This window comes from Dreissena polymorpha, unplaced genomic scaffold, assembly GCF_020536995.1.
Source record: "Dreissena polymorpha isolate Duluth1 unplaced genomic scaffold, UMN_Dpol_1.0 chrUn012, whole genome shotgun sequence".
NCBI lineage: Eukaryota > Metazoa > Mollusca > Bivalvia > Myida > Dreissenidae > Dreissena > Dreissena polymorpha.
Genome location: NW_026273326.1, coordinates 214,357 through 241,590, shown reverse-complemented (window position 1 = coordinate 241,590; position 27,234 = coordinate 214,357). Strand labels below are relative to the sequence as shown.

The window sequence follows — 27,234 nt, the reverse complement described above, 5'->3', positions numbered from 1 at the left end:
TATTCGTCTTTATTCATAACGATCAAATAGATTATTTATAAACATTTATAAAACCTGCATCGGCCGGGAATCGAACTCGAGCCACCCGCGTGGCAGGCGATGCATTCATTGTTAAAGACCACTTTCAACGCACTCGGCCTTTTACAATAAGCGCATCGGTGGTTCAGTGGTTAAATGCTTGCCTGCCACGCGGGCGCCCCGGGTTTGATTCCCAGCCGATGCACGTTTTATAAATATTTATAAATACTGTATTTGATCGTTATTCATAATGACGAATGTCACATTCTTCATAAATCTTAAATCAATATGTGTTTTTGATATATAAAATATTCAAAAATCTTACTGTATCGATTTTCGAGTTGTATCGTTTTCGTTCAAATAAGGAACGATTTATTAACAGTGATCTCTATAACAGCCAACTTCAAACAAACTCCAGTCTACTTCAGAACAATCCTAGACCATAAGCGGACTACGAAAAATCATCCATACTTAAAGCAGAGGCGGAGGCGGCAGTGCGTAGTCTTAAGGCAGGAAAACCTCCGGGAATGGAAAACGATCCTACCGAAATGATTGCGCTCGGAGGAAAAGCAACAACTGCATCAATTACGACACTATGCCAAAAGATCTTGGAGAATAATAATTGACCCAAGGACTAGAGCCAGTCACTGGTCACATCCCTACCTTAAAATGGGCAACCTCATGATATGCACTAAATACCGCACCATCGGCCTCATCAGTCATCCCAGCAAAGTCCTGCTGCGCATTATCTTTGATTGATTGAAAAGTAAGGCCGAGGCACTACTGGTAGTAGAGCAGGCTGGATTCTGAGCTGGGCGGAGCACATTGGAACAGATTTTCAACTGCAGAATTATTATTGAAAAACAACTGCAACACCATTGTGAACTCTTCCACAACTTCATTGACTTTCAGAAAGCTTTCGACCGCGTGCGGCATGATGGCCTATGGCATGATATGAGATGATTCAATATTGACGAAGGGCTGGTGCAAGTCATACGAGAACTTTACGTAAGTCTTGTCAGCTCTCTCCCGTCCCTTTCAACCTTGTCCTCGAGAAGATACATGTAATACATTAGACTGCTCATTACCACAACCTTCTATCTACATCGGTAAAAGACCCATCTCCAACTGAGATTCGCTGATGACATTGGCCACATGGGTGGCGCCAGCAATAAACTTCAAGATCTCAACAACAGACTCTATGAAAGAGCAGGAGCATATGTGATGCAGGTCAGCACAGAGAAGTCGAAGATCATGGTGAAAAGCACGGCCAACACCAGTGCAGATATAAACTTGGTGAGGTCCGAAAAAGAATCGCCATGGCGACCGCAGAAATCGCCGGACTGAGCAAGTTTTGGACAAGCGGTTCCATCAGATTTTCCACCACGTAAGGCTCTTCTTGTCCCGCGCAGTATCCATCCTACATTACGGCTGCGAGACTTGCACGCTTCACGCGCTTAACGAACGCAGAGTAGATGTATTTAAACATATATGTTTCTAAGATTGCTCCGCATCTCCTACACGGGGCATAGGACCAACAAGTATTTAAGGATATGATTGCAGCATTTGTTGGTCCACAAAGGCCGTTACTAGCGACCGAAATCTGGCTTGGTTTGATAACGTCACAAAGTACGTCTGTTTTTGCAGGGCACGCTAGGGGGAGGTATACGTCGAGGCCATCAGAGAAAAAGAAACTGGAAGGACAATGTAAAATAGTGGACATCCCTTCCCATGGACGAATAACATTCAGCAGCACAAACTGACCTGACTGGAGGAGGATTTCTGTATCATCTCTCTTTATTTCCCTCCATCGGCCAAAGCGGTCAAGGGAATTATGATGATTGTGATTTGCATGACACACCGCTGGAATAATCAGACAATGCTTTTCAATAGTGAAGTAATATTTCTAATGCTCAATTAAATCAATAGTAAGTATTAAATCACGGTTTAATTACTAAAAGAGCTACAAGTCTTTTAAATTAATAATTGATTACGATTTCACAATATTCACTTGCATTTCAACAATTGTAACGTTCTCATCATACTGCGATGAAAATACGCTGAGCAAGAGTGTCTCGTTGGTCTTTGGTATGATTCTCGCTTTGAATGCTTCAAATCCCGGACAAGCCCTAATATTTTGAAGGTTATTCAGTATCAAAATAATTTAAATGTCTGGATGTTTATTTTATTTAGCATTGGAAATATAACAGCAAAAGTGTTAAGCATTGTCTGATTATTCCAGCGATGTTTAATGTAAATCATCATCATCATCATCATCATTCCCTTGACCGGTTTTTCCGTTGGAGGAAAATGAGGGACAACGATACACATATCCTCTTCCTGTCAAATCTAATGTGTCTTGCTGAGAATAATTCACCCATGGGAAGGGATATCTACTCTTTGACATCGTCAATCCAGCTTTTCTTCCGACGGCCTCGAGGTCGTCCTCCCTCTAGCTTGCCCTTGAAAACAGTCGTGCACAGAGAGTACTTTCTGGTGACGTGTCCAAACCAAGCCAGCTTTCGTCGTTTGACGGTCGACAGTAGGGGCTCTGGTAAACAAACATAGGCCACCATGCCACACGCTTTCTAACGCTTTCTTAAAGTCAGTGAAGCTGTGGAATACCTCACTTCGGTATTACAGGTGTTTCTCAATGATGATTCTGAAGTTAAAGATGGGTTCCACTGTGCTCCGCCAAGCTCTGAATCAGCCTGCTCATCGGCAAGCTGTTTCTCGGCCTTACTATTCAATTGATTAAGGATGCTGCGTAGCATGCCTTTGCCGGGATGACTGGTAAGGCTTATTGTGCGGTAATTATCGCACAACTTAAGTTTGCCCTTTTTCGGTAGAGGTATGAACAGTGTCTGGGGCCACTCATTTGGGCCATTTTTCATCCTCAAAAATCGTTTGGCATAGTGCCATCATCGCTGCAGTCGTTGCCTCTCCTCCATGCTAAATAAGGGACGTTGTCCATCCGGGGATTTCCCTGCCTTAAGACTACGCACTGCCTCCTCCACCTCTGCCTTAAGTATAGACGGACTTTAGTTGTCCGCTTCTGCTCTGAGATCGTTCCTGAGAGAATGGAGTCTAGTTGAAGTGGGTTGTTAAACAGGTCGGTGTACTGTAAATAAATTGTCATGTACATAAATTATGAGAAATAATAAACTTTTAAACGCTTATGTGAACGATAACAATACAACTCAAAAATCGATACATTAAGAATCTCGAAAAATTTAAATGTCAAAGACACGTGCCGATTAAAGACTTATTATAAATGTTACACCCGTCATTATTCTTCTTTATTGATAACGTGCAAATAAAGTATTAATAAACATTCTTAAAAACGTGTATCGGCCGGGAATCGAACCGCGTGGCAGGCGAGCATTCTACCACTGAACCACCGATGCGCTTATGTCTACGCCACCTTTAATGTTTCTAAACCCAGTCGGCGTATATCTATGGATCGCTTTAGTAGTATTTTAAATGTTGAATTTATGATCAAATCTACAATTTGGTTAAACTGCGTATACATTCTTTTGGCACGGTAATGCCATATTTGCATATTAATCGGATCATGTCTTTGATAAATCTTTTGCATTTAAATAGTTTCATTTTAAAGGGGCCTTTTCACAAATTTTGGCATGTTTTTAAGTTTGTCATTATATGCTTTATATTGATAAATGTAAACATAGGATCTTACAATTAAGCTTCAGTAAAAATCAAGAATTAAATTTTCAACACGCTTTATAATTTTCAGATTTTTAAATCGTTAAAATATAATGACTTTTTTAGAACATGGGGAATGTTCAGTATTACTGTTTCGTCACAAATATCATAACTAAAAACGGAAATTTGCGAATGTGAAACAACTTTTTTCAATTTTGTGAATTTACCCAACCGTGAAAAGGCCCCTTTAAACTACCGGACTTGCTAAACGTTTTACGACACTTAAAAATAATTATTGTTTTCATATTCGAAAATTAAGATACAAAAATATGTATATGTGTCGGGAAATTTAAAGAAAAAATACAGATGTTCGAACATTAAAAGACTAACAATATTGCAATGCCGATCGGAAACGGGTATACAATATATGTAGCGTATATTGCTTCAAAGAATAATAGCTCGTGCTTGTTAAATACCTCGCCTTATAATATACAGCAATGCTATATACGTTTCACGTTAAGATGTTGCGTAAAACCGTTGTCTATTACCGGTATACATAGTTATGAACCCAATAACGCAAATGTAATGGTCTTTTGCATAAAAGTAATCGGCTGCTAGGTTTATTACCTCAATACATTTTGTAAAAAGGCAGGATCAAAGTGTCACCAGAAAAACGCAACGGGGAAGAATTCAGTTAACGAAGAATTGTAAATTAAGTATTCCGTAAAAGGTAGAGTCATACATTATGAAAAAAAAACGTATTTCTAAAAATGTCGAATCACGAAAAATAATAAATATTTTCAAGATGTTATTCAGTATGAAACTAACTTAAATGCCTTTATGTTCATCCAATTGAGCATTCTAAATAAAACCTCAATACTCCACAGCATTGTCTGATTACCAGGGTATTTCGCCGATGTAGCATGTAAATATATTATGAGAAATAAGGATAAGGAAGTTTAAAACGCTGTGCTCATTCTTTATTTGAACGAAAACAATACAACTCGAGAATCGATACATTAAGATTCTTGCAAATTTTAAATATCAATATCACACATGTCGATTACAGATTTATGAAAAATGCTACATTCGTCATTATTCTTCTTTTAAACGATAAAGTTTATTTATTATTATGTATAAACATTTATTAAAATGTGCATCGTCCGGGAATCGAACCCGTAACGCCCGCGTGGCAGGCGAGTAATCTACCACTGAACCTCCGATGCGCTTTTTTTAATGCAACTTTCAACTTTATGAAACGCAAACGGCGTAAACATATAACATATGGACCGTCAATACGTTTGCAAAAAACGCAAGAACAAATCGTCACCGAAAAACCCCAACAAGACATAATTCCGGTAAAAAGCATTGTTACCACTTGTCCGAAAAATGCAGAATCACTAATTATGGTAAAAAACGTATGTCCGAAAATTTAAAGTCACGACAAAATAATTAGTTTGGCTAAAAACGGGTTTGTCAGAAAATTCAGAGTCTCCGAAATGTTAAAGTAATAACAGTATATTTGAAGTCAAAATCCTCTGACAGCTCGTGATGAAGTTTAAGATGCGTCCTTGTATGTATGTATGTATGTATGTATGTATGTATGTATGTATGTATGTATGTATGTATGTATGTATGTATGTATGTATGTATGTATGTATGTATGTATGTATGTATGTATGTATGTATGTATGTATGTATGTATGTATGTATGTATGTATGTATGTATGTATGTATGTATGTATGTATGTATGTATGTATGTATGTATGTATGTATGTATGTATGTATGTATGTATGTATGTATGTATGTCTGTATGTATGTCTGTATGTATGTATGTCTGTATGTATGTATGTCTGTCTGTCTGTATGTATGTATGTCTGTATGTCTGTCTGTATGTATGTATGTATGTATGTATGTATTTCTTTTGACCTTGCGATCAAGGATAACCCATGAAAGTGCAAGCACTTATTTCCAATGGGTTCTTTTGTTTTGTTTTTTTGTTGTTGTTTTTTATGAAGAGACAGCAAGCAGAAGAGCCAGTATTGGGATATAAGGAATCCGGGTACGATACCCTAGCTCTTAGCGAATAGATCCCGTGGTTCTTTTACGTGCTCAATGTATAGCACCGATACACGCGAGAATTACCTGGGTTTCATACCAGTACATGTCTAGTTGGATGGGAAACACTTGAAGCATTTCTGTAATTTCCAGTAACCCGGTCGGGAATAGAACCGGGGACCTCTGGAATGGTAGACCAGAGTGTTACCACTCGACCACCGCACCACCACGACAGTATTACAGAATAACAGTTATTATGTTGTCAGTAGAATGCAAAGTAATCAGCGTATTCAATTATAAATTTAATTCCTAAGTACTTAATAATTTGACAATAATACCGATTAAATCATTTAATAACGTGTTTCTGTTGGTATTTCTACGGGCATAGCACAAGATACAGGAGACGATCTGTTTTAGAGAAAACTCGGAGTCGTTAATTGACTGGATGAACCGGAGGCCACTTGCATTGTTTTCAAACGCACGCGGCGTACACCAATGGACCGTTTTACATTTTTAAAAACTATATTGTTTTGACCAATGGGGTATGATATGATGTGCCGTTGAATTTATCACCAAATCAAGGATTTTGTTTTAATGCACATAACTTGTTTGGCACGCTTACGCCATATTTCTCTATCATTCGGGCATATCTTTTGGAAATCTTTTACATTTAAAACGTTTCAGTTTCTACTACCACGGAAATTAAAAGGGACTTCACTGATGTTCACAAATTTGAACATTGTAAATTAATGAATTCACTGACAAAATAATAACATTTTGAAGCCTAGAAATTAAGTTTAATATCAGGAAATCAGTTTCAACAAAGAAAAATTCACATAGTTATCACATAATAATACAATTGCTGATTTTACCATATTTTACTCAAAATGCAAAGTTTTCCTAGCTGTTTATGTAAAAAAATATGCAAACAAAAAAGATTATTTCGGCGTTAAAAAAAACTGGCTGTGTAATTACGCGCAGATTGGTTTGTGCGAGATATTTTTCAAACATGAGAATAGCGAAACTCTAAGTATTATAGGCGCTTTAACGAAATGTTTTCCAATACGTTGTTTTCAATTCTGATGGTAAATTTTGGAATAAATACTTGAATTCCGGAAAAATATATATTAAAACCTCAAAAGAATAACACAACTAAATACAAGCCAAATACTATGTCAGCAGTCAGCAGACACTGTAACGAAATAAATCAGTATTATATATTATAACAATTTTGCCCATTTTCTTAACAAGCGCACCCAAAGTTTAAAACATGCCAGAAAAGGGGCCAATATTTCATAATAAACGACTCAGCCGACGTGACGGTCAGTTTAACGTCGCCAGCCTACATGTACAGGCGTCCAATCAGCGTTCACGCTCTGACATGTAAATAACGTCTTCTTTGAGCAGATGTCATGTTGATATTATGACAAGCGAATCAAGACAAGATGGATGACGCATGCGTAGTTGACGCGTGCAAGACAATCGTAAATCGACCTTTAACGTACGTTATTAACGTCATTGTAGCTAGATCGCGACGTAACGCATGTTTTATTAATGTTAAATGAATGATAAGTGCACTTCAGTAATCAAACGGAAATTCATTACGCGTGCGAATATAATTCGTCTTTTGATCGTCGGCTGTCTTAAGTTTCAAACATAAAAATGCAGCTCGCGTTACCGTGTCTTAGTTACCACTGCACTACGCCTAGCGGAGATATGGCGGTTTGGATGTACTTCTTGTTAACGTATTTTTTGAACGTTCAAACGTCTTTGGCGCAAACGGACGCGCCGGCGGTGTTCACACCGGTGTACGACCACTATAGAGCTTTGGATTATCAGGGGAACTTTGTTCTTGGCTGGTCTACGAATGCCACCGACATTGACATCGAGATCACGGCTAGAACCACTGGGTAGGTTTTGCCCCTGATCTTTATTTAATACAAAATAATATGAATAATAATTGGTTTTGATACCATCGAATTCATATCAATGTGCAACACTCATATTTTGCGTTCAAATATATTTTAAATACTTTAACACGTGTTTTTTTACTTTACATTGAAAACACATCATTTATGATTCAATAACAATATGTTTCAGTTATAAGGCCCATGCCAAACTATGTTATATAACATGAAATATGTATTGGCTTTGTCGGCTTTTATGTGTGATTTCAGTTAAATAATGCATGGTTTTGATACCATGAACTTCAAAACAATGTTTAAGGATACAGCATTTATATTTTGAGTTTTTACACATATATATTAGAACAATGATAAGCATTTTTTAGAAACAAAATGATTGTAGCTAGTTTCAGAGGTTCGTGATAGAAGATATTAATAAATAAAAAAATAGACATAAACATTAATGTATTTTTGCAAGTTTAATTTGTATATATTTTGTTTTCTTTGTAAAGTAAGCTTTATTTAAGGCTAAGTTTCAAGTTAATGCAACATCTATACTCCATATTTGGTGTTTACAATTGTATCTTACTATTTTGATGTCGGGTGTTTCTTAAATCAAACTCAAATTACGTCTCTTATGATTATTCATATACATGCACATGTAGTACAAAACCCTTCTGTATTGATCTAGATAGATCTACATTAAATTTACTTAATTAATAGTTGTAAAACCTAATATAAATTCAAGACGTAAGACATATTTCTGCGTCATTGTAAATTGCTCAAAACAGATTCGTTTCGAAATTAGTTTTACTTTAAGTAAAGCATAATTATCTTTTAAAATAATAAATTAAATTTGAATTGCAACGCTTCCAGTTAAAATTTAAACAAAACATGCGGGTATCGTGATTACTTCTTGACTTTGTATTTATTTCTTAGAATCGGCGTTTTTTGGCATGCTTATCATAACTGAAACGCTAGTAAAAATATCCCACTGATCACTTGCAATTGGTTTTGAAGGTACGTCGGTCTGGGTCTCTCCCCTACAGGAACCATGACTCCCGCGGACATGGTGATTGGTTGGATAGCGGATGGACAAATGTATCTAGGGGTAAGGGATTATACTTTGTTAAAGGTGCTTCTTGAGTGTTTCCAGTATGTTTTTAATGTCATTTTTCATGAAATTGACAGACGTTGACATCGGGACAAAACTGTTTCATGCGTACATGTATATACGCACAAGCATTCTTCTTGTCCCTGTGCGAAGGCTGACCAAACAACAATATATCTGAGCCGTCCTCTGTCATAAGGGGGTTTTATGCATGCGCGTAAAGTGTCGTACCAGATTAGCCTGTGCAGTCCTCACAGGCTAATCAGGGACGACACTTTCCGCTTTTATGATATTTTCTGTTTGAAGAAAGTCATTTCTTAGCAAAAATCCTGTTTAGACAGAAAGTGTCGTCCTTGATTAGCCTGTGAGGACAGCACAGGCTAATCTGGTACGACACTTAACGCACATGTATTCCTACCCCCTTTCCACAGACCACGGCTCATATTCATGTTGTAGTATATTTTCGCCTTAAAACAACCATATATTTTTTTCTAAAAGTTTAAGCTATTTCATTATTATGATTTATTGTTTACATGCAATTGAATAAATCGTATCACTATAAATTATTTTGAAACCGCAACCATCACATACACGTAATTCTATTTTTGAACTTACGTGTTTAAATGTGTCTTCATTGTTATTCGTGTAGTAGTATATTTACGCATTATAATCAATCATCATATATTTTTTTCTAAAAGTGCGAGCTATACCATCATTTAATTGCATTTAATTGCATAATTCATATTACTAAAAGGTATATGTAAACCGCAACCACGACAAGGCATTCGATTTTTATATACGTTTACGCAATCAAATAAAAAGGAATCAATTGAAAGCTTTGAGCGTGGGTTGGCGAAAATAATGGTATGTAATTAAATAAGAATATAAATTAATTCGGATGGATTGCCTTTGTAAAATAAACACGATTTCGGACTAGAAAAAACAACAACATTACATTCACGTATTGTTGTTAAAACCACAGGAAAGGAGGTATATAATTTGTTGCAACTTGGTTTGAATGAAAGTTGTATCCGATGGGAATTCGTGCATTGATATCGAAAATTCATGGAAAATAAACGCATGTATGGCTCTTAAACATGAATCTTACACTGACCGTCATGTATTATTAAATTACAATACCATTCCATAGAATAAATAACTTTCAGTTCGAAAATATCGTATATCAAAACAAACCGCATAAATGCTGTATTTGCATCCTCACACTCCTTATCAACAATCACGAACAAAAACGAAAACAAATTCAAGCGCTTAAGTTACAAGTTAAGTTACACATGGTAAGCGAGATTACGGCTAATGATGGGAAGCGATCGAATCAAAGCATTTGTGAATGGTTGCTACACGCGCTTCTCGCCTGGGTTCGATCCCCGAAGCATGTGAGTTTGATTTGTGTCACCATACCGGACGGGTGGGGTGACTTCCTGCCCGCCCCCCACCAATGCCAGACGACACCGAAAAATAAAAAATATTTTGGTTACAACTAATAACTTGGATTTTTTTTGCAGCTCTAATTCTAAATTCGTCCCAACGTCCGTTAGTCTAGAAACTCGATTAGTTAGGAGTGCTGAGACACACTCAAGATCAATAAATAATACAACCTCAGGCGCGGAAGGACCTTATAAACTGTGAAATACACACCCACATATTTTTTGTTATTGAAAACCATTGGCTGGTTCATCATCCTATTTATCTGATGTAATTTCGATATTACAATATCATAGTTCAATATGTTTAAGCAATTATTTGATCTTCAAATATATAAGGATACACATGCAGCTGGAAACTAGAACTTGCCAAGATGTGTGATTTAAATAGTATATTCAAACGAAGGGTATTAAGTAAGAAGTAATTGGATAAATATTTATTTTTTGGTCAATGTATGGTTTGTATTTAATACGTTCAATCTGACATTACATATTATTTATACTTTTTAATTGCACATAATCCCTTGTAAACTCCAATTTTCTGGAAATAGCTAGCAAATAGAGGTTCAATCATTTCGTGCTAAATAAATATTTACGTGTACGGGTATAACACATAAATCAAATGTATGTGACAAATAGAGAAATTCAAAGCTTAGGTATTTAAGTACTGATAACTTAATATGGCTTGATATTAATTAATCGGGATTATTTAGTGTAGATTATTAAACACGAACGACCTATATACAACTCATATTAAGTGGTTCTTAATGCGTTTGAATCGCGCGTTTCAGTCTCTTTTTCAAACACTGTCAAAAGTTCAAAACGGAGTTGACCGCGGGCAAAATGTTTGAGACGTGTTTATGTTCTGATCAAGGAAATATGAGTATATATGATGAATAAACTTATCAAAAAAGTTGAATATAAACTGGTCGGAATGTCATTATAAATGTGACTAATCTGTCATCGGTCAGTTAACACAATGTAGCTAGCGGGCATGGGCATTAGTAGTAGTAGTAGTAGTAGTAGTAGTAGTAGTAGTAGTAGTAGTAGTAGTAGTAGTAGTAGTAGTAGCAGTAGTAGTAGTAGTAGTAGTAGTAGTAGTAGTAGTAGTAGTTGTTGTAATAGTATTTGTAATAGTAGTAGTTGTTGTAGTAGTATTTGATGTTGTAGTAGTAGTAGTGATAGTAGTAGTGATAGTAGTAGTAGTAGTAGTAGTAGTAGTAGTAGTAGTAGTAGTAGTAGTAGTAGTAGTAGTAGTAGTAGTAGTAGTAGTAGTAGTAGTAGTAGTAGTAGTAGTAGAAGTGGTAGTAGTAGTAGCAGTAGTAGTAATAGTAGTAGTAGTAGTAGTAGTAGTAGTAGCAGTAGTAGTAGTAGTAGTAGTAGTAGTAGTAGTAGTAGTAGTAGTAGTAGTAGTAGTAGTAGTAGTAGTAGTAGTAGTAGTAGTAGTAGTAGTAGTAGTAGTAGTAGTAGTAGTAGTAGTAGTAGTAGCAGTTTTAGTAGTAGTAGTAGTAGTAGTAGAAGTAGTAGTAGTAGTAGTAGTAGTAGTAGTAGTAGTAGTAGTAGTAGTAGTAGTAGTAGTAGTAGTAGTAGTAGTAGTAGTAGTAGTAGTTGTTGTTGTGATAGTAGTTGTAATAGTAGTTGTTGTTGTAGTAGTATTTGATGTTGTAGTAGTAGTAGTGATATTAGTAGTAGTAGTAGTAGTAGTAGTAGTAGTAGTAGTAGTAGTAGTAGTAGTAGTAGTAGTAGTAGTAGTAGTAGTAGTAGTAGTAGTAGTAGTAGTAATAGTAGTAGTAGTAGTAGTAGTAGTAGTAGTAGTAGTAGTAGTAGTAGTAGTAGTAGTAGTAGTAGTAGTAGTAGTAGTAGTAGTAGTAGTAGTAGTAGTAGTAGTAGTAGTAGTGTAGTAGTAGTAGTAGTAGTAGTAGTAGTAGTAGTAGTAGTTGTAGTAGGAGTAGTAGTAGTAGTAGTAGTAGTAGTAGTAGTAGTAGTAGTAGTAGTAGTAGTAGTAGTAGTAGTAGTAGTAGTAGTAGTAGTAGTAGTAGTAGTAGTTGTAGTAGTAGTAGTAGTAGTAGTAGTAGTAGTAGTAGTAGTAGTAGTAATAGTAGTAGTAGTAGTAGTAGTAGTAGTAGTATAGTAGTAATAGTAGGAGGAGCAGGAGGAGGAGGAGTAGTAGCAGTAGAAGTAGTTGTGTTAGTTGTAGTAGTAGTAGTTGTAGTAGTATTAGTTTTAGTATTATAAGTTTTAGTAGTAGTTGAGTAGGAGTTGTAGTAGACTGCACAGGGCGACACTTTACGCACATGCATTAAACCCTTTTTCACGGCGCTCGGCTAAAATGGAAAATACCGGATTGTGAATTTGTACCATTGACACTAAATTTTTCTTATTTCCGATGCATATAAGTAGCGATAAAAATTGACAGCTCTACACATATGCACACATTTAAAAAAAAGGTTAATTTGTAATGACTGACTAATCATATAAATTTGTATTGCTTTCTACGTTAGTTGACATGTAATGCCTATGGAAAACATGAAACTGTATTAGCAATCGATACGCTTTCAAAATGACATCTGAACATTTTGTCCAAAGAGGTCGCTCATTAACTTCCCCGTGTGATAACGCGAGTTTTATGATAAGTTAAATTGTAAGACTATTTGCATTTTAGGCCACATTGTGCACGAGACGCTCCCACTTAATATTTGCACAAATAACCATATTGTATATGGTTTGACTAGAATATTTTCATGCACTCACTCTGCGCAGCATTAAACCTGTTTCTAAATGCTTATCCACCGGATTCTATAAAATAAAAGGGACTATGCACTTATTAAAGAGAAGTTGAACCGAGATCCACCCAGTTGTTAGAGTGGAGTTCAAAATAAAATCGGGATGTACTAACGAACGGACAGATAAGTGCAATTCTTTATGCCGCCCAAGCCATGGAGCATAAAAATCGTCCGGATTCTACTAAATTCGCTATGTGAAAGATTAAATATAAGCGATTAATCACCATAATCGACATTGTTAAAAGTTAAAACACAATCATCAGTTTGAAATTGCGATATATTTTTAAGGAGGTTATTTGCAATGTCGCGTTGACTTAATATAATGAACATCTACACATATTAAAGTCAGATTTAAGACCAATTATGATAAGTAAAGTATTTATTGTGACATGTCAGGATTGTATACGTATTATACCTCGCATAAACGTATTATACAGTCTAGTCCACTTGAATCTGTATGACATGCATATCGAGCATCGAACTCATTTCCCAGCCAGTGTTGTTCAATCTTGAACACGTGCATTTCATTTTCAATGAATATCAAAATAAAAATGTAAATGGCAAAGCAATTTTAATCCCTACCTTCATAGCCCTAATTTGCATTGGCTTGGATGAAGGAACAAACATTTTTTGTCATAAACGGTGGTCTCGATATAAAACATCCCTAAACCGTGACGTGGCAAATAAAAGAGCTCTCAACCATAACCTCGCAAATACAACATCCCTCAACCGTGACCACACAAATAAACTAAGTCTAAACCTTGACCTCGAAAATATAACATCCCTCTACCGTGACCTCGCTTATAAAACATCCCTCAACCGTTACCACACAAATAAACTAAGTCTAAACCTTGACCTCGAAAATAGAACATCCCTCTACCGTGACCTCGCTTATAAAACATCCCTCAACCGTTACCACACAAATAAACTAGTCTAAACCTTGACCTCGCAAATAGAACATACCTCAACCGTGACCTCAAACATGTCTCTTGCAGGACTACTACACGCGGGAAGGGGATCGCACCCCGTATATAGACGTGTCCCAGGACTGGATCGTGCAGGCCGGAAACGAGGTCAACGGCACCACCGTTCTCAGGTTTTCCCGAAAGTTGCGGACGTGCGATGTTAACGACGTCAACATAACGGTACGCAGCTGTTGTAGCATTAAATTTGTGTGATTTTATTGTAGGGATTTTATGTTGTTTTGTGGTTGAACACAAGCGATTGCTTTGATATGTCCCTATCACTCGGGTCTCGGAAGTTAAGAGTGTAAATGTGTAACTGCGAAAAAGAAGAAACAAAATGTAGAAGAAGAGAAGGTGAAGAAGATGAATGGAAGAAGATAATTTAGATGATCAGATTTGGACCATTTTATTAAATGGCGGATATATATTGTTATTTAATATTCTTGCTTTGTGTGGCTATTTAAATTTGCTTTAAGCATGTAATAGAAAAAAACTAAAAAATGTTTCAGGCCTCGAGAATGTCCGTGATCTGGAGTTACCATGAGTCTGATCCCAACGTCACTTCCGGTCTTATGCCTTACCACGGACCGGAAACACGTGGTAGTCGGGACATGTACCTGATAAACGATGACGTCGTCCCGAAATCGTACCCACCCCCTAACACGTTCATGATCGACATAGCCCACTCTGAGGTACAGTTCTATAATCTTCAAAACATTTGACCGCATTTTACTGTTTACATGTCTCATATAGGTGCCGAAATGCGGCTCCAACGTGGCGTAAGTGATTTTGTTTGATGTCAGACCCGGAATTTTAAAAATGATCTTCAATCAATGTCTCGGAATAAGTTTTGTTGACACACATTAGAATAAAGCTTACACGCTCTGTTTTCTTATGTCACTTTTTGTTCGTGCTATTTTGGAATTAAGATTATTTTGACCTCACTAAGTGATCACAGTATTTGTCTCAAATGTCTAAGCAAATAGACACTCAGACGTCTAATCAAGCTATACCCGCGCTTCTGCATTAAAGTCATCTTATTCCTGAAGAATTCCTCTAAGGTATATACGTTCCTCAGCAGTCTTACTTACATCTTTCACGAGTCTTGCTCTTGGTAAACGGGGTTAAATGTTTGTGCGTGAAATGTCGTCCCATATTATCCTGTGCAATCCGCACAGGCTAATCAGGGACGACACTTTCCGCCGAAACTGGATATTTGCTTAGAGAATACTTCATTTAAAAAAAATGTAAAAGCGGAAAGTGTCGTCCCTGATTAGCCTGTGCGGACTGCACATGCTAATCTGGCACGACACTTTACGCACATGCAGTAAGCGCCTTCTTCGCAGTGCGAGACTCACACCTAATATTGCTTTCAGTACGTGATCCCGGCGGTGGGCTCCTCATTGCAGTGCCGTGTGTTCCAGAGAGGAATCATCCCAGCAGGCAACATGATCAAGGTGAGAGTCAACATTATGTGTCACAAAAGTGTGAAGAGAATCGCGAAGCAGTGCATGTTTTATCACACATGTGTGAACAATAGTGCGAGAATTTTTTTGTTACATATGTGTAAAAGAAATGTGTGAGAAAAGTCGTCTTGACAAACATGTGTGCAGAAAAGCGTGAAACAGTGGTCTTCTTTTCCCACATGTGTGAAAAAATGAGTGAAAGATCTCCTTAAATATTTGGAGAATAATGCACGAGGGCAATCGTCTTTTCACGCATGTGTGAACAATCATGTGAGAGAAAAATCGCCTCAACGCACATGTGTACAACTTAAGGCGTGAGCAAAGTCGGCTTAACACACATGTGTGAAGCATGGCGTGGGAGAAAGTTGCAAAAATAAGACGCAAGTGCTGATTATCGGCACTTTTGATCTTATTTCAATGTAAACTATATAATGGACAGTTTCTATGCCAGTCCATAAGCAGTGTCACCGAAAACAATCAACAAATGTAACCTAAAACCAATCTATTAAATATTAAAACAAACACGTTATTTGCAAACATACCAATTTATATAATAGCAATGCGTCTAGACCTAGTCGGACAGTGCAATAATTTAATATAATGTGTAATCTAACAAGAATTTGTGGGATTCACTAGCCAATCAGTGTCTATCAAACGCGTCAATAAAGCTTAATAACATTTAAATAAACATACATTTTAAAACTTATTTTGCTGAGTTACACACCTCGGTATCTTAATCACCACCAAGAGCTTTATATATTTGCTAGATCAAATACATATTTGATGAAGTTTGCTTTTAAATCACATGTCATTACTTACACAGGGGACACTGGTTACGTTTTTTTCTTCTCACATTCAGTTGTTTTATTTAATGCGTAACACACGACAACAAGCTCCCGTTGGGAATATAAAGCATAATGCAGGCGTTTTTGGTTTCGCAGAGCATTTAAAAACTGATGTTTTGATTAGAAATCAAAGCCTTGTTGAGAATTTTAATTGATGGAATAATCACTGGGGAAACATGATGGTTACTCGACCTTTTAAAGGGTTAGTAATATTTGTCTAACCAGTCTGAATTAATATCTGTCTAACTAGAATGTGTGACACATGAATAAACTCTGAGCTGAAACGAATAATTCCGTACTGATAACAGTGTAACCCTTAATTTCCCACAGCTTATACAGTAATTTATGGCAGGTACTACTATTTAATCGTATTGCTGATTTATAGTGGCAAGTTTTTTATTGAAATTAATGAGTGTCGTTTACAAATCTTTCATGCTCAACGATCAATTATTATCAGCGATTACAGCTGACACCCGAACAATGTTCGTAGATGAGGAGACCTTAAATATCATGTTCAAGCATAAATGCAGCATAGTGAAACCAGTTCACATTCAAATGTATTGCATGTTTAATATTCCGCTTAAAATCGCCTTATTGTACTTTTGCACTGTTCTATATGTTCTTGCCTGTCATTATTCATTTGATGCTTGAAAGAGTCATTTTAGTCCATAGTCATATTTTAATATCAATATCCTACTTAGAGTTACGCAAACTTCGTGTTACAAATACAAATATAATGCTGTATTTCTTTGTTATTCGTATGATACAATCCATAATTAATATAGTTTCGTTTTCGAATATCGCTTTATCGATCATTGTTTATGAAACAAGTTAAGCCGTTTTTTATTTTAAAATAAAACGTATTTGACTGGTATGTCTGTATAAAATATAAATGTATGCGTGAAATAAAACATAATTGATGTTAACTTTGAAATGATGTACATTTTGTGTGATTCATGTCAGTTTTTTATATCGGTGTATGTCGATCAAGACATTGTGAACAAGTGTGAGCTAATGTATTTGATTATATCTTTTTTTCTATAATAAACAGCATCAATTTAAAGCATCAGTACTTAATTCTGTAATAAAATACAAAGAATTATTTATAAATGAACTACACATTTCTGCTTGTTTCTTATATTGAAAAACATAGTGTATGAACATCTCAATTCAGTCAATTCTAACACTGAGCGTATCATCGTTGCATGCAAACGTACATGAAAAAGGTACCTTTGTAAAAAAAATTATCGACTCACTATTTTAATTTCCCCACAACTGTTAACACCAGATAACTTAACATAGAATGCAATAAGAAAAGCTATATATATTGCGTTTGATACATTTGCATTGCAGTACGAACCGTTCATCACCCCCGGTAACGAGGCCTACGTGTACCGTATGACGTTATACCGTTGCTCCAACATCAGCGTCGATCTCGCGGGGCAGGCGTTCGACTGTGATGAGGCTCCGAATGACGTCAAATCGTGCAAGACCATCGTGGCGTCATGGTCCATGGGGGCGGAGGTAAGGTCACGATGAAGAGTGACATCCGCGAATAAATTTGTACCGACCAAAGCTCTTATCGTATCGCTACCGTCTTTTCAACCTACGTGATGATAATCGAATCTACTAGTCCTATTATAATGTAAGGCGTACATTACTAAATTTATATGTCCATTCTAAATTTGAACTGCGCCCATATAAAAAAGAATCAAAGGCAGTAGTAAAATGCACAATTATACAACATGATTAAGGTTAAAAAAGAAATCTTTTCAGATTTGGAAGGATTTTACTCGTGGTCGCTGTTGTAACCTGTTATATACGGTGGGAGTTCATCGTAGCCAGTGGTTATGATAAACGCAATGTTTACAGCTGGCGCTTTAAGTGCAATTACCTTAATTTCATTCCATATGTTTCGAGCTGTCAAAATACAAATAACAATTTAAGTAAAATGTGCCTATTAAGAAATAAAACATCTTCTTTTGATAACATATACTTCTATTCTAAAGTTAAAGCAATTCAATTCAACAGTTGAATTTTGTTTGTTTTTTCGTAATATTTTTTATATATAATCATTTTAACTCCGTTCTTTGCAGGCGTTCCACTTTCCCGAGGGTGTGGGAATGTCCGTGGGAGGCCCCAGTGACCCTAACGACTATGTCCTTGAAATCCAGTACTCCAAGTGGCAGGATACCGTTGGGCCAGACGGTAAGGGGCGGGCCGGGGCCATATTCACAAATTTATGCTTAGACTTAAGACAAATCGTGCCGAATATTTTTCAAATTGTAATACAAGAATTGTTTTAATATCACACTTGGTAATTACCACCTGCAATTACCTCATGCTTCACGGAGATCATTTTATTACATAAGATAAGCACCAGTTTAAGCCTTCATAGATGACAAGTCTGAATCACCTGGCTTAAGTCTGCTATGCATTTAAGTTCAACAATGAGTATATACGGACCCTAGTGTCAAGCATTAAAGATACCGTTGATAGATGAATCGAAATGATGACTCAAATTCACAAACCAGTAAATACTTGGGAATTTATCCATAATAGACTAGTTTTCCATACTGCTTTAAAATATTTTCTTTCTTCTGTAATAAACAAAAATTGCAATCGCCGAAAATCCTGTTGAGGTTATTTACAAATAATATACTTGTCTGAAACATAACATCATGTCGCTTTTTTTTAAACTAAATGAACATGTCACCTACCGCCCCCCCCCCCCCCCCCCCCACTCACCACCTTCAATATAATCAAGTGAAACTCTTTAAGCCAAAAAACAAAACCAACCAGTTCATTTCCACAGACACGGACTGTGCGTCACATATACATTTTTCGGCGTTATTTGCCTCACAATATAGAAGTCCCTTTATTCATCAAATTCATGGCCTTCCCTGCGTACAACATATAGTGTCGTTTTCGCAGGCACGGCAGTCACCATCCCGGACAGTTCCGGTCTGCGCGTTACGTACACGACTTCCGCCGTGCAGCAGCAGGCTGGCGTTTTGGAACTGGGCAAGGTGATCAGCGCTGGCTGGCGGGAGTTCATACCGGATGGGGAGGCCGCGTTTACCACTAACGCATTTTGCTCCCCGAGATGCATGAACTGGGTAAGCGAGTGCTTTTATGAGGCGATTATACAAGAGAAAAAAAACAACATGCACACTTTTCACCTCACGGCCTCCACCTCCAAATCAATAGCAACACTTACTTAAAATATATCAAAACGTTCAAGTCAATTATCTTCGGTTTGTGGCGGTGTTTTTGCTTTTCCTGCCATTACAGAAGTTAGTTTACTTTTGGGGTCAGCTATTTTTAAATAGTTCCTTTGTTCGATTGCAGTTTGGAATTTTTGCAGCTTTCAATAGCATTTCAGTTATATCCCGGATTAAGTCAACAAGCTTGTTTATCGGTAGTTAGCTGATAGACATGCGAGTAACAAATAAATGCCGCACTTAAAACAGAAGTAAGATGTGAAGGCCGAATGCCGTGAAAAAAATCTGAGCCTCACTCTTGCAACATCGGGCTTAACTCATGTGCGTAAATTGTCGTCCCAGAATAACCCGTCAAGTCCCCACAGACTAATCAGGTTCGATACTTTCCGCATACACTAGGTATTTTCTGAGAAAAGACCGCCTTTCAACGAAAAATGCTGCCATCAAAATGAAAGTGTCGTCCTTGACTAGACTTTGCTGACTGCACAGACTAATCTGGGACGACACTCTACGCCCAGCATTTAGCCCGTTTTTCCACAGCGCGGCTAGGATCGGGGGTAAATTGTTTTTGGCCTGTCTGTCTGTATGTCATTGTACGTGTGTGTGTCTGTCTGTCCCAAAACTGTAACCTTGCTCATAAAATCAAAGCTCTTAGGGCTATGTTCTTTAAACTTCACATGTGCATGCATCTCATTGAGATCTACAATCAAACATGGTTTGAGGTCACTAGGTCAAAGGTCAAGGTCACTGTGAATATTACATTCAAAATATTACCTTGTTTCTAAAATAGGTGCCGTGCGGCTTCAAAGCGCAGTAGGTGGGCATTGTGTTTTACAAACACAGCTATTGTGGGCTTATCTTCACTTATAAGTTATAACATATAGATTTAGTAAATACTCGTGTTATTATAACATGTTCAGGATGTATGTGTGTAAATGTAGCTTTATCACTGTCTATGATGCGCATGTACTTCTATTTATTATAAAAGTAAGGCCCCAATTTCACTTACGCGCCAAATATATTATTATACGGCAATATAGCAGGACGAAAATATCGCTTTCGGACGAAGACCTTTCCATTTGCAACATCAAAATAGAAGGTGGACATGTCCAGTTAATGAACGAGTAATTGAAGATAATGGCAAAAACGTGTATATCGAGCCCACTTGCTGATAGTACATCGACACTAACTAGTACCCAACGACAATATGCATAGTTCTATTAAAACGAAAGGTTACGACCTAGTTTATTTTACTATTTATACTATCACTAAAACAATTAAAACATCATGCTTTCTCATTTCTTTACATTAATTTTTAATGGCATTTTAAGCATATATCAGTGGGTGCAATTGAAATTAACTTGATGTCACTTTAAGTTATTTAATGAAGGCGAAACACAAATAAACTAACACAAACATAAAATAAAGCGCACACTCAAACTTAACTTACTTTGGAACATCTACTTTTTAAAAGTAATAGCCATAAGCAGAATATCATTTGCGTTGAACTATTTGACTCTATGTAATTTTGCAGGGATTCTCTCCCGAAAAAAGCGCAATCAGCATATTCGGAGTTATCCTGAAAGGTAACGACGTCGCCAGAGACATAAAATTACGTCATTTCCGGGGGAGCAATGAACTTCCTTGGATCGCCGTAGACACAACATTTTCCAATTTCTTCCAGGCTCCACGTTTGCTGAAAAACTCTGTGTCCGTTGAAGCAGTAAGTTTAGCTTGGTGTTTGCTAGAGCTATATGGAACTCATGTAACATGCACCATGCACGATGTAGCATGATATACCCGCGTCATTCAAAAATGGGTCTAATGCCCACGCGCAGTCTGGTCAGGCGCTTCCCTGTCTGCTATAACGTCGCGTAAGGTTTCGTGGTCTCTTTAGCGCAGGCTGGTCTGGATCGACGCTGGCCTCATATGACATAAAACCCATTGCCGCATGACGCGGCTCAAGTATCCTGCCACATGTATTCATGTTAACTGTCCATATATACCAATGTATTAAATGTATTTCCGTTTGTTTGTTTGTTTGTTTGAAGGGAAAAGTCCTTAGATGTATTTCTTTAAAGCAAGATAGTTTATACTTGGAGAGTGTTTTCTCTTGCATCAATAACGAATTCTCGATTGATCAATAAAGACTATTTCACCATGCATCAGTCATCATTATCTTTCGACGTTTTACAGACGGACACGCTTTCTGTTCAGTGCACATACAACACCATGGATCGCCAGGGTATCACTCGGGTAAGTCAATGGTACAAAACTTCGTAAGCCGAGTAACATTACACATGCATTCGACCTTCTGATCAGTTCAAGACACTTAAGGCTATTAGCCAGTCGCTGTTTTCAGCCAAATTTCTGAGAAACATTTGCCAGGTCTGGACTGATTAATAAGTTATAAACAATAACACTAGGTAACTATAGAACATAATCCTAGCATATTTGTTTTGTTTTTCTTGGAATAACACCATTGGACAAACACACGATTTATTTCTGCAACTAGTATTTCACACCAAGTACATATTTAACAATGCGTGAGGCCAAATACAAAATGTGACAAGTAGAAAACTTCCTTCAAAAACACTTGTTATATAAGTCTTGGCTTATGTAAGAATCGTTTCGTAAACATGCTTTCTTTGTTGAGTAACAATGAAAAGGACGTGCTTCAGGAATGCATTCTTGGAATGGCTTTGGTGTATTGTGTGAACGTTGCGTAATTGTTCCGTGTTTGTTTCCTCATACATGTTACCTAATGTCGTGTAAACATTCCATTTTCGTTGTAAAATTATTTGTTTTTTATACGGACTAGAGAATATCGATGGCATACGCCATATTGCCTTCCTCTAAACAATCGACAAGTATTTGTCCAAGCATTACGCGATCTGAACTGTGGTTACATTAACTGAAGTATTCAATGCGTGCATATCGTTATCAACATACCAACCAGTACATTCATAAGCTATCCATTCACGCCATATCAAACAGTTTTTCGGATAGAGATTTCGTATTTTCAAATATTTTTTAAAAACAAACAACAGAACTAGTTTGCATGTTTTTCACGCACTACTTTTTTGACCTAATAAAAGGGTGGATTCTCGCGTGTGGAGGAGGTATGTCGTGCCACCGTCATGTATTACCCCGCCAAGCAGTTCGACATGTGTCTGAGCTGGTCCAGCTTCGATCAATTGAAGACCAAGACCGGACAACTGGTAAGAATGGAAAAATAGTATGCGCGGATGTCGAGTGTATTTAACAAGGACGAAATTATTCTTTTGAATGTAACGCGTATCGAAACACGTGTATACTGTCAATTTCATTGTCATGCGTTTAGAAAACGAAATGATAGTCCATTAGAAGAAAACAAAGAGAGGTATATGTGCTATAGTATTCAAAATATTTTTGAACATGGTATTTCCAATTTAAAATATCACAGGTGCTTCTTAATACAATCACTGATGTTTCATTGCGTCTGCATTTCTCAATGATCCCAACTCAATTTATGAAAGCGTCTGCAAACTAAATGGTTTTCAGAAATACAATATATAGAACTATATTTAAAAAAAACGTGGATTAATTTTCAGGTGAACGAGAACGAGGCTGTTCAATACCTGCAGAACGTGACCACGTGGGACCCCGACATGAAACGCTTGTTCAAGGACGCTCTGAGAGACTCCAGCGAGCGCACCATCTGTTCTTCCATTGCTAGGCTACCTGCTGTAAGTTCAGCTAATTATAATAAGATATTTTTATTATTGTTGTTGTTATTATAACGATGATACAATCGTTCATGCTGAAGATCTAGGTCAATCTTCATTTAAACCCCTTTCCTTGTACGGAACGAGGCTCATGTATGTATTCTTCCGGTTCCCGTTTCAGTACGCGGTGGACAGGTACCAACATCCTGCGACAACTTCCACCTACTCAGAGACACTGCCGTGTTATTAAAACGAACAACACAATAAAAAGCCACGACACTATAGATGTTAAACGTCGTTGTATAAATGGGACTATTTATTACGATTTGAATGCTCATTATGAAAGAGCAGAGGAGATGAACTATGTCATCGCATGGAAGTGAGGAATGGGCATTCCATATTTACGAACTTTTGTCGCAACTTAAGTCGAAAATAAGAATACTTTTGCAATTTAAATGTAAACAATAATATTATGTCTTTAAAAGTGTATTCATTATAGTTTGCAATGTTATATTTCTTGTGTTGTTTAAACTTAAGAAGTAGATAATTTCAGGTTTGGTCAACGTTTCACAGGCAATTCAGTAGTCAGAACATTCGAGCAACACTTTGAGACATTAATTAAACGGTCACCTTACAACACATTCAGCTGCCTACTATAAGATTCAGCATTCAAAAAAAAAACGACTGTTAATACTAATAACATTATTAATACTATTCTTAAGCGTTCGACAGCTATACCAGAAACCGCTTTGAAATAATTTTACCATACACCTATACTATCCAGCTCTCAGAAACAACTTTTCGATAAATGAATCGTTACGATATATGGCACAGATTGTCCCCAAAATAACATGTAAGGTATAGGATTTTGCTCTCAGACTGAAACTTTTGGTAATACTATTTTTTCGCTGTCAGACAGCGTTGTCCGTCACTGCTTTTAGCCAATATTATCAGCTGTATTTAGCTGTCAGAAACCGATATAAGATCAAATCCATGTAACCAATGCGACACAGCGTTTAGACAAAGCACTTGATACGCCGTAACAGTGGGAATTGACCCTATGTTAAAGGGGCCTTTTCACCGATTTTGGCATGTTGTGAAGTTTGTCATTAAATGCTGTATATTGATACATTTAAACATTGAATCAAAAAAGCTCCAAAAAAAAGAATAAAATTTAAAAAATGAAAAAAGTAACCCTCAGCAGGGCTCGAACCACTGACCCCTGGAGTCCTAGTGTAAAACCTTTTCCAATTAGACCGCTCGGACATCCTGGCAAGTATGTATGACAGACGTATTTTATACTTTATATAAGCAATTTTCGTAGTTTCACAAAATATAACGGCAACAACAGAACTCTCCAAATAATTCAATCGTTTCGCGTTGCAACGCTTCATAATTTCCAGGTTTTTAAATCGTCGAAAGATGCATATAATTGCTATATTAGAGCACGGTAAATATTCAGTATTTCTGTTTGATCACAAATATCATAACTAAAACGAAAATATGCGAATCTAAAACAGCTTTTTAATTTTGTAAATTTACCAAAACGTGAAAAGACCACTTTAAGACAAAACCATTAAAAATCAAAAACTGCTACTAACATCGTTACCTTAATATCAAATTGAGCTTTGTTTTAATATCTCTTGAAAAGAAACTGTTCGTACGTATTGACAGTAAAGTTTTGATAAACTAATTTGACTGACTACTGAGTCGTACGTTTTTTTTATTTTGTATAAACTACCTCATTAGTATAGTTATTTGATATCTGAACTAGCAGCGTGTGTAACCTTTACAACACGCATGTTTTGTCACTATGAAATACAGGCATGAACTAGTTTATATATACGTTGTAAAGCTGACAAATTCACTTAAAATATCAACTGTTATCATTTAAACAGTTTCTAATTTATCTTGTCCAATAGCGTGGGCTTCAGTTATATTCTATTTCTTTTGTATGTTCACGTTACCTTTTTTTAGTTTCATATTGATAAGTGAACGCGTATCAATATTCATATTGGCGAAAATAAAATGATCGGCTTTAAGCCAACACAAATGCATATTGTTTCTTAAGATGACATTACCACACCTATTAAAGTTCATCGGACGGTACAAAGAGAGGTTGTCTAATTTTACACTGGTTTGTTCAGAAAGGCGTCACTGGTATGTTCAGAAAGACGTCATTATTGTAAATGCTCAAGCAAAAAAGCGATGCGATATCGCGAGATAAATTTCCATCCCCTGCTTCGCTCTTCGTTGTTTCGCGATTTCGAATCGTACTGTCGCATTTTCGGGTCGTGTTTACGCCTCTACTTGCCTCCTTTTGCTTGTAATTAAAAAGTCAAGACAGCAAAACACATTTTGAAAGAAGCAAGAATACAAAAAGAGATTTACATTTCGGAACATCGAACTTTGTTGTCGATTTTGTTGTCTTTACGAAACAGCGTTTATTTTGAACTTCCAGCCATCAAAACGGCACTGTTTACTTTGTACTATAAAAACATTTGAAAAAATTTAAGAAACTTAATACTCGTGTATGCCACACTACACTTATCCGTGTTAAATAGCCAAAAAAAACACAAGCAAACAACAAACAAAATATAAACAACCGATGAAGAACTTTAAACTTAAAGACACACGTCTGAACCTATTGTAAGGCAGACTGCTTCTCTGACAACAAACAAGTATAGTTCAGAGGCAACACGATTCAAAACAAAGGAATTACTAAATATTCAAATCTTTGACTCATGCTTGTCATATAATTCACAAGGTAATTGTTTCCGCATACTTTACTAAACGAAGAAGTGTAGGCAAGAAGACTAACTGATGTTTGGTCGTTGATTTTTTTAACAATTCTAAAATTATATTGGAATACACAATGATGTGCATAAACCTATAGAATATCTTCCTTTTCTGATAACTGTATAATTCCAACAGATTCTATGTATTGTCAGGCAATTTGTACAGGAACGTAAAATGAGCTTAACGTAGAATTATTGATTTAGAATTATTGTTTACATGCAACATTGTATCCAACAATAATCAATTCTATTTGTAATAGTGAAGGTATTCCCGACAGTTGAATGACATGTTATAATGCGTCGTAAAATCCCATATGCTATAGTATGTGATATTTATGATAAAATCAGGAAGATTACAATACAGTTGATAATACCAGCCTTTTGATGGACGGTTGTGTGTGGGCATGCCGTACATACTAGTATTGAATATCTAAGCGAAAAACATCAAGTGGTGGGTATGTACATTCCTAAAGCAAATGAAATGCGGCGGACAAAAACTCTAAAAGCATTATAGTTTCTCAGGCGAAAACTAACCAAATAAGGATTTTTTAAATAAAAAACACACAAATACAATTAAATTAAAACACTATACTGATAATATTACGGTATTTTTCCATGACATAAATCGTGCATGTAATTAATTGTCCGTTTATCGGAACCTAGAAGTGCACCACATTTCTTCAAACTTACCTTTTCATAAAATGCGACGCAATGGAGAGAAACGCGTGAAGTATACGAAAAACTAAAAAAAGAAGTCTGGGATTGCTAAGTGGCTTTACTACCTGGTTACAGAATAGCATTATATACATATTTCAAAACGACCATAGAAATATCCAATGATTTGGTTTCTTAGCTAAAGGTGCAACAGATAAATGCTTTGAAAGAGTGCAACTCCCACCATATATCGCGTTAACGGTGACAAGTATTCATGCTTAGAGACAACAACAAAACCACAAATAATCATTGCTGCAAAAACGAGCACATGCGCTTATCATTACAAATATAGGCAACGATACAAAATGAAGAAAAGTACAATTTTTCCTCGATATAGTACCTTTTACCTTTCACCACCTCTTGCCAGATCAACATTATAATTGAGCCGTGCTCTGTGAAAAAAGGGTTTAATGCATGTGCGTAAAGTGTCGTCCCAAATTAGCCTGTGCAGTCCCCACAGGATAATCAAGGACGACACTTTCAGCAAAAACTTGAGACTTTCTTAAAACGAAAAATATCATAAAAGCGGAA

The 27,234-nt window shown here is 36.6% G+C and overlaps 1 protein-coding gene across 1 annotated transcript; it reads left to right on the top strand.

Moving 5' to 3' along the window:
- Window positions 1–7,453: 7,453 nt before the first annotated feature.
- LOC127863523 (DBH-like monooxygenase protein 1) lies at window positions 7,454–23,638 on the top strand. The gene is made up of 13 exons (XM_052403069.1): window positions 7,454–7,654; window positions 8,669–8,759; window positions 13,980–14,129; window positions 14,459–14,641; window positions 15,326–15,406; window positions 17,614–17,784; window positions 18,357–18,468; window positions 19,195–19,379; window positions 21,019–21,207; window positions 21,681–21,740; window positions 22,583–22,705; window positions 23,078–23,212; window positions 23,373–23,638. The coding sequence occupies exons 1-13, from the start codon at window positions 7,461–7,463 to the stop codon at window positions 23,439–23,441; spliced, it is 1,743 nt and encodes a 580-aa protein (XP_052259029.1). The 5' UTR covers window positions 7,454–7,460; the 3' UTR covers window positions 23,442–23,638.
- The last annotated feature ends 3,596 nt before the right edge of the window (window positions 23,639–27,234 follow it).

Excerpts from the sequence above, each read along its gene's own strand:
- LOC127863523 (XM_052403069.1), top strand. The coding sequence starts at position 7,461 with ATGGCGGTTTGGATGTACTTCTTGTTAACGTATTTTTTGAACGTTCAA. Across the intron at positions 7,655-8,668 it reads ATCACGGCTAGAACCACTGG|GTACGTCGGTCTGGGTCTCT; the intron begins GTAGGTTTTGCC and ends TTGGTTTTGAAG. Across the intron at positions 21,208-21,680 it reads ACTCTGTGTCCGTTGAAGCA|ACGGACACGCTTTCTGTTCA; the intron begins GTAAGTTTAGCT and ends GACGTTTTACAG.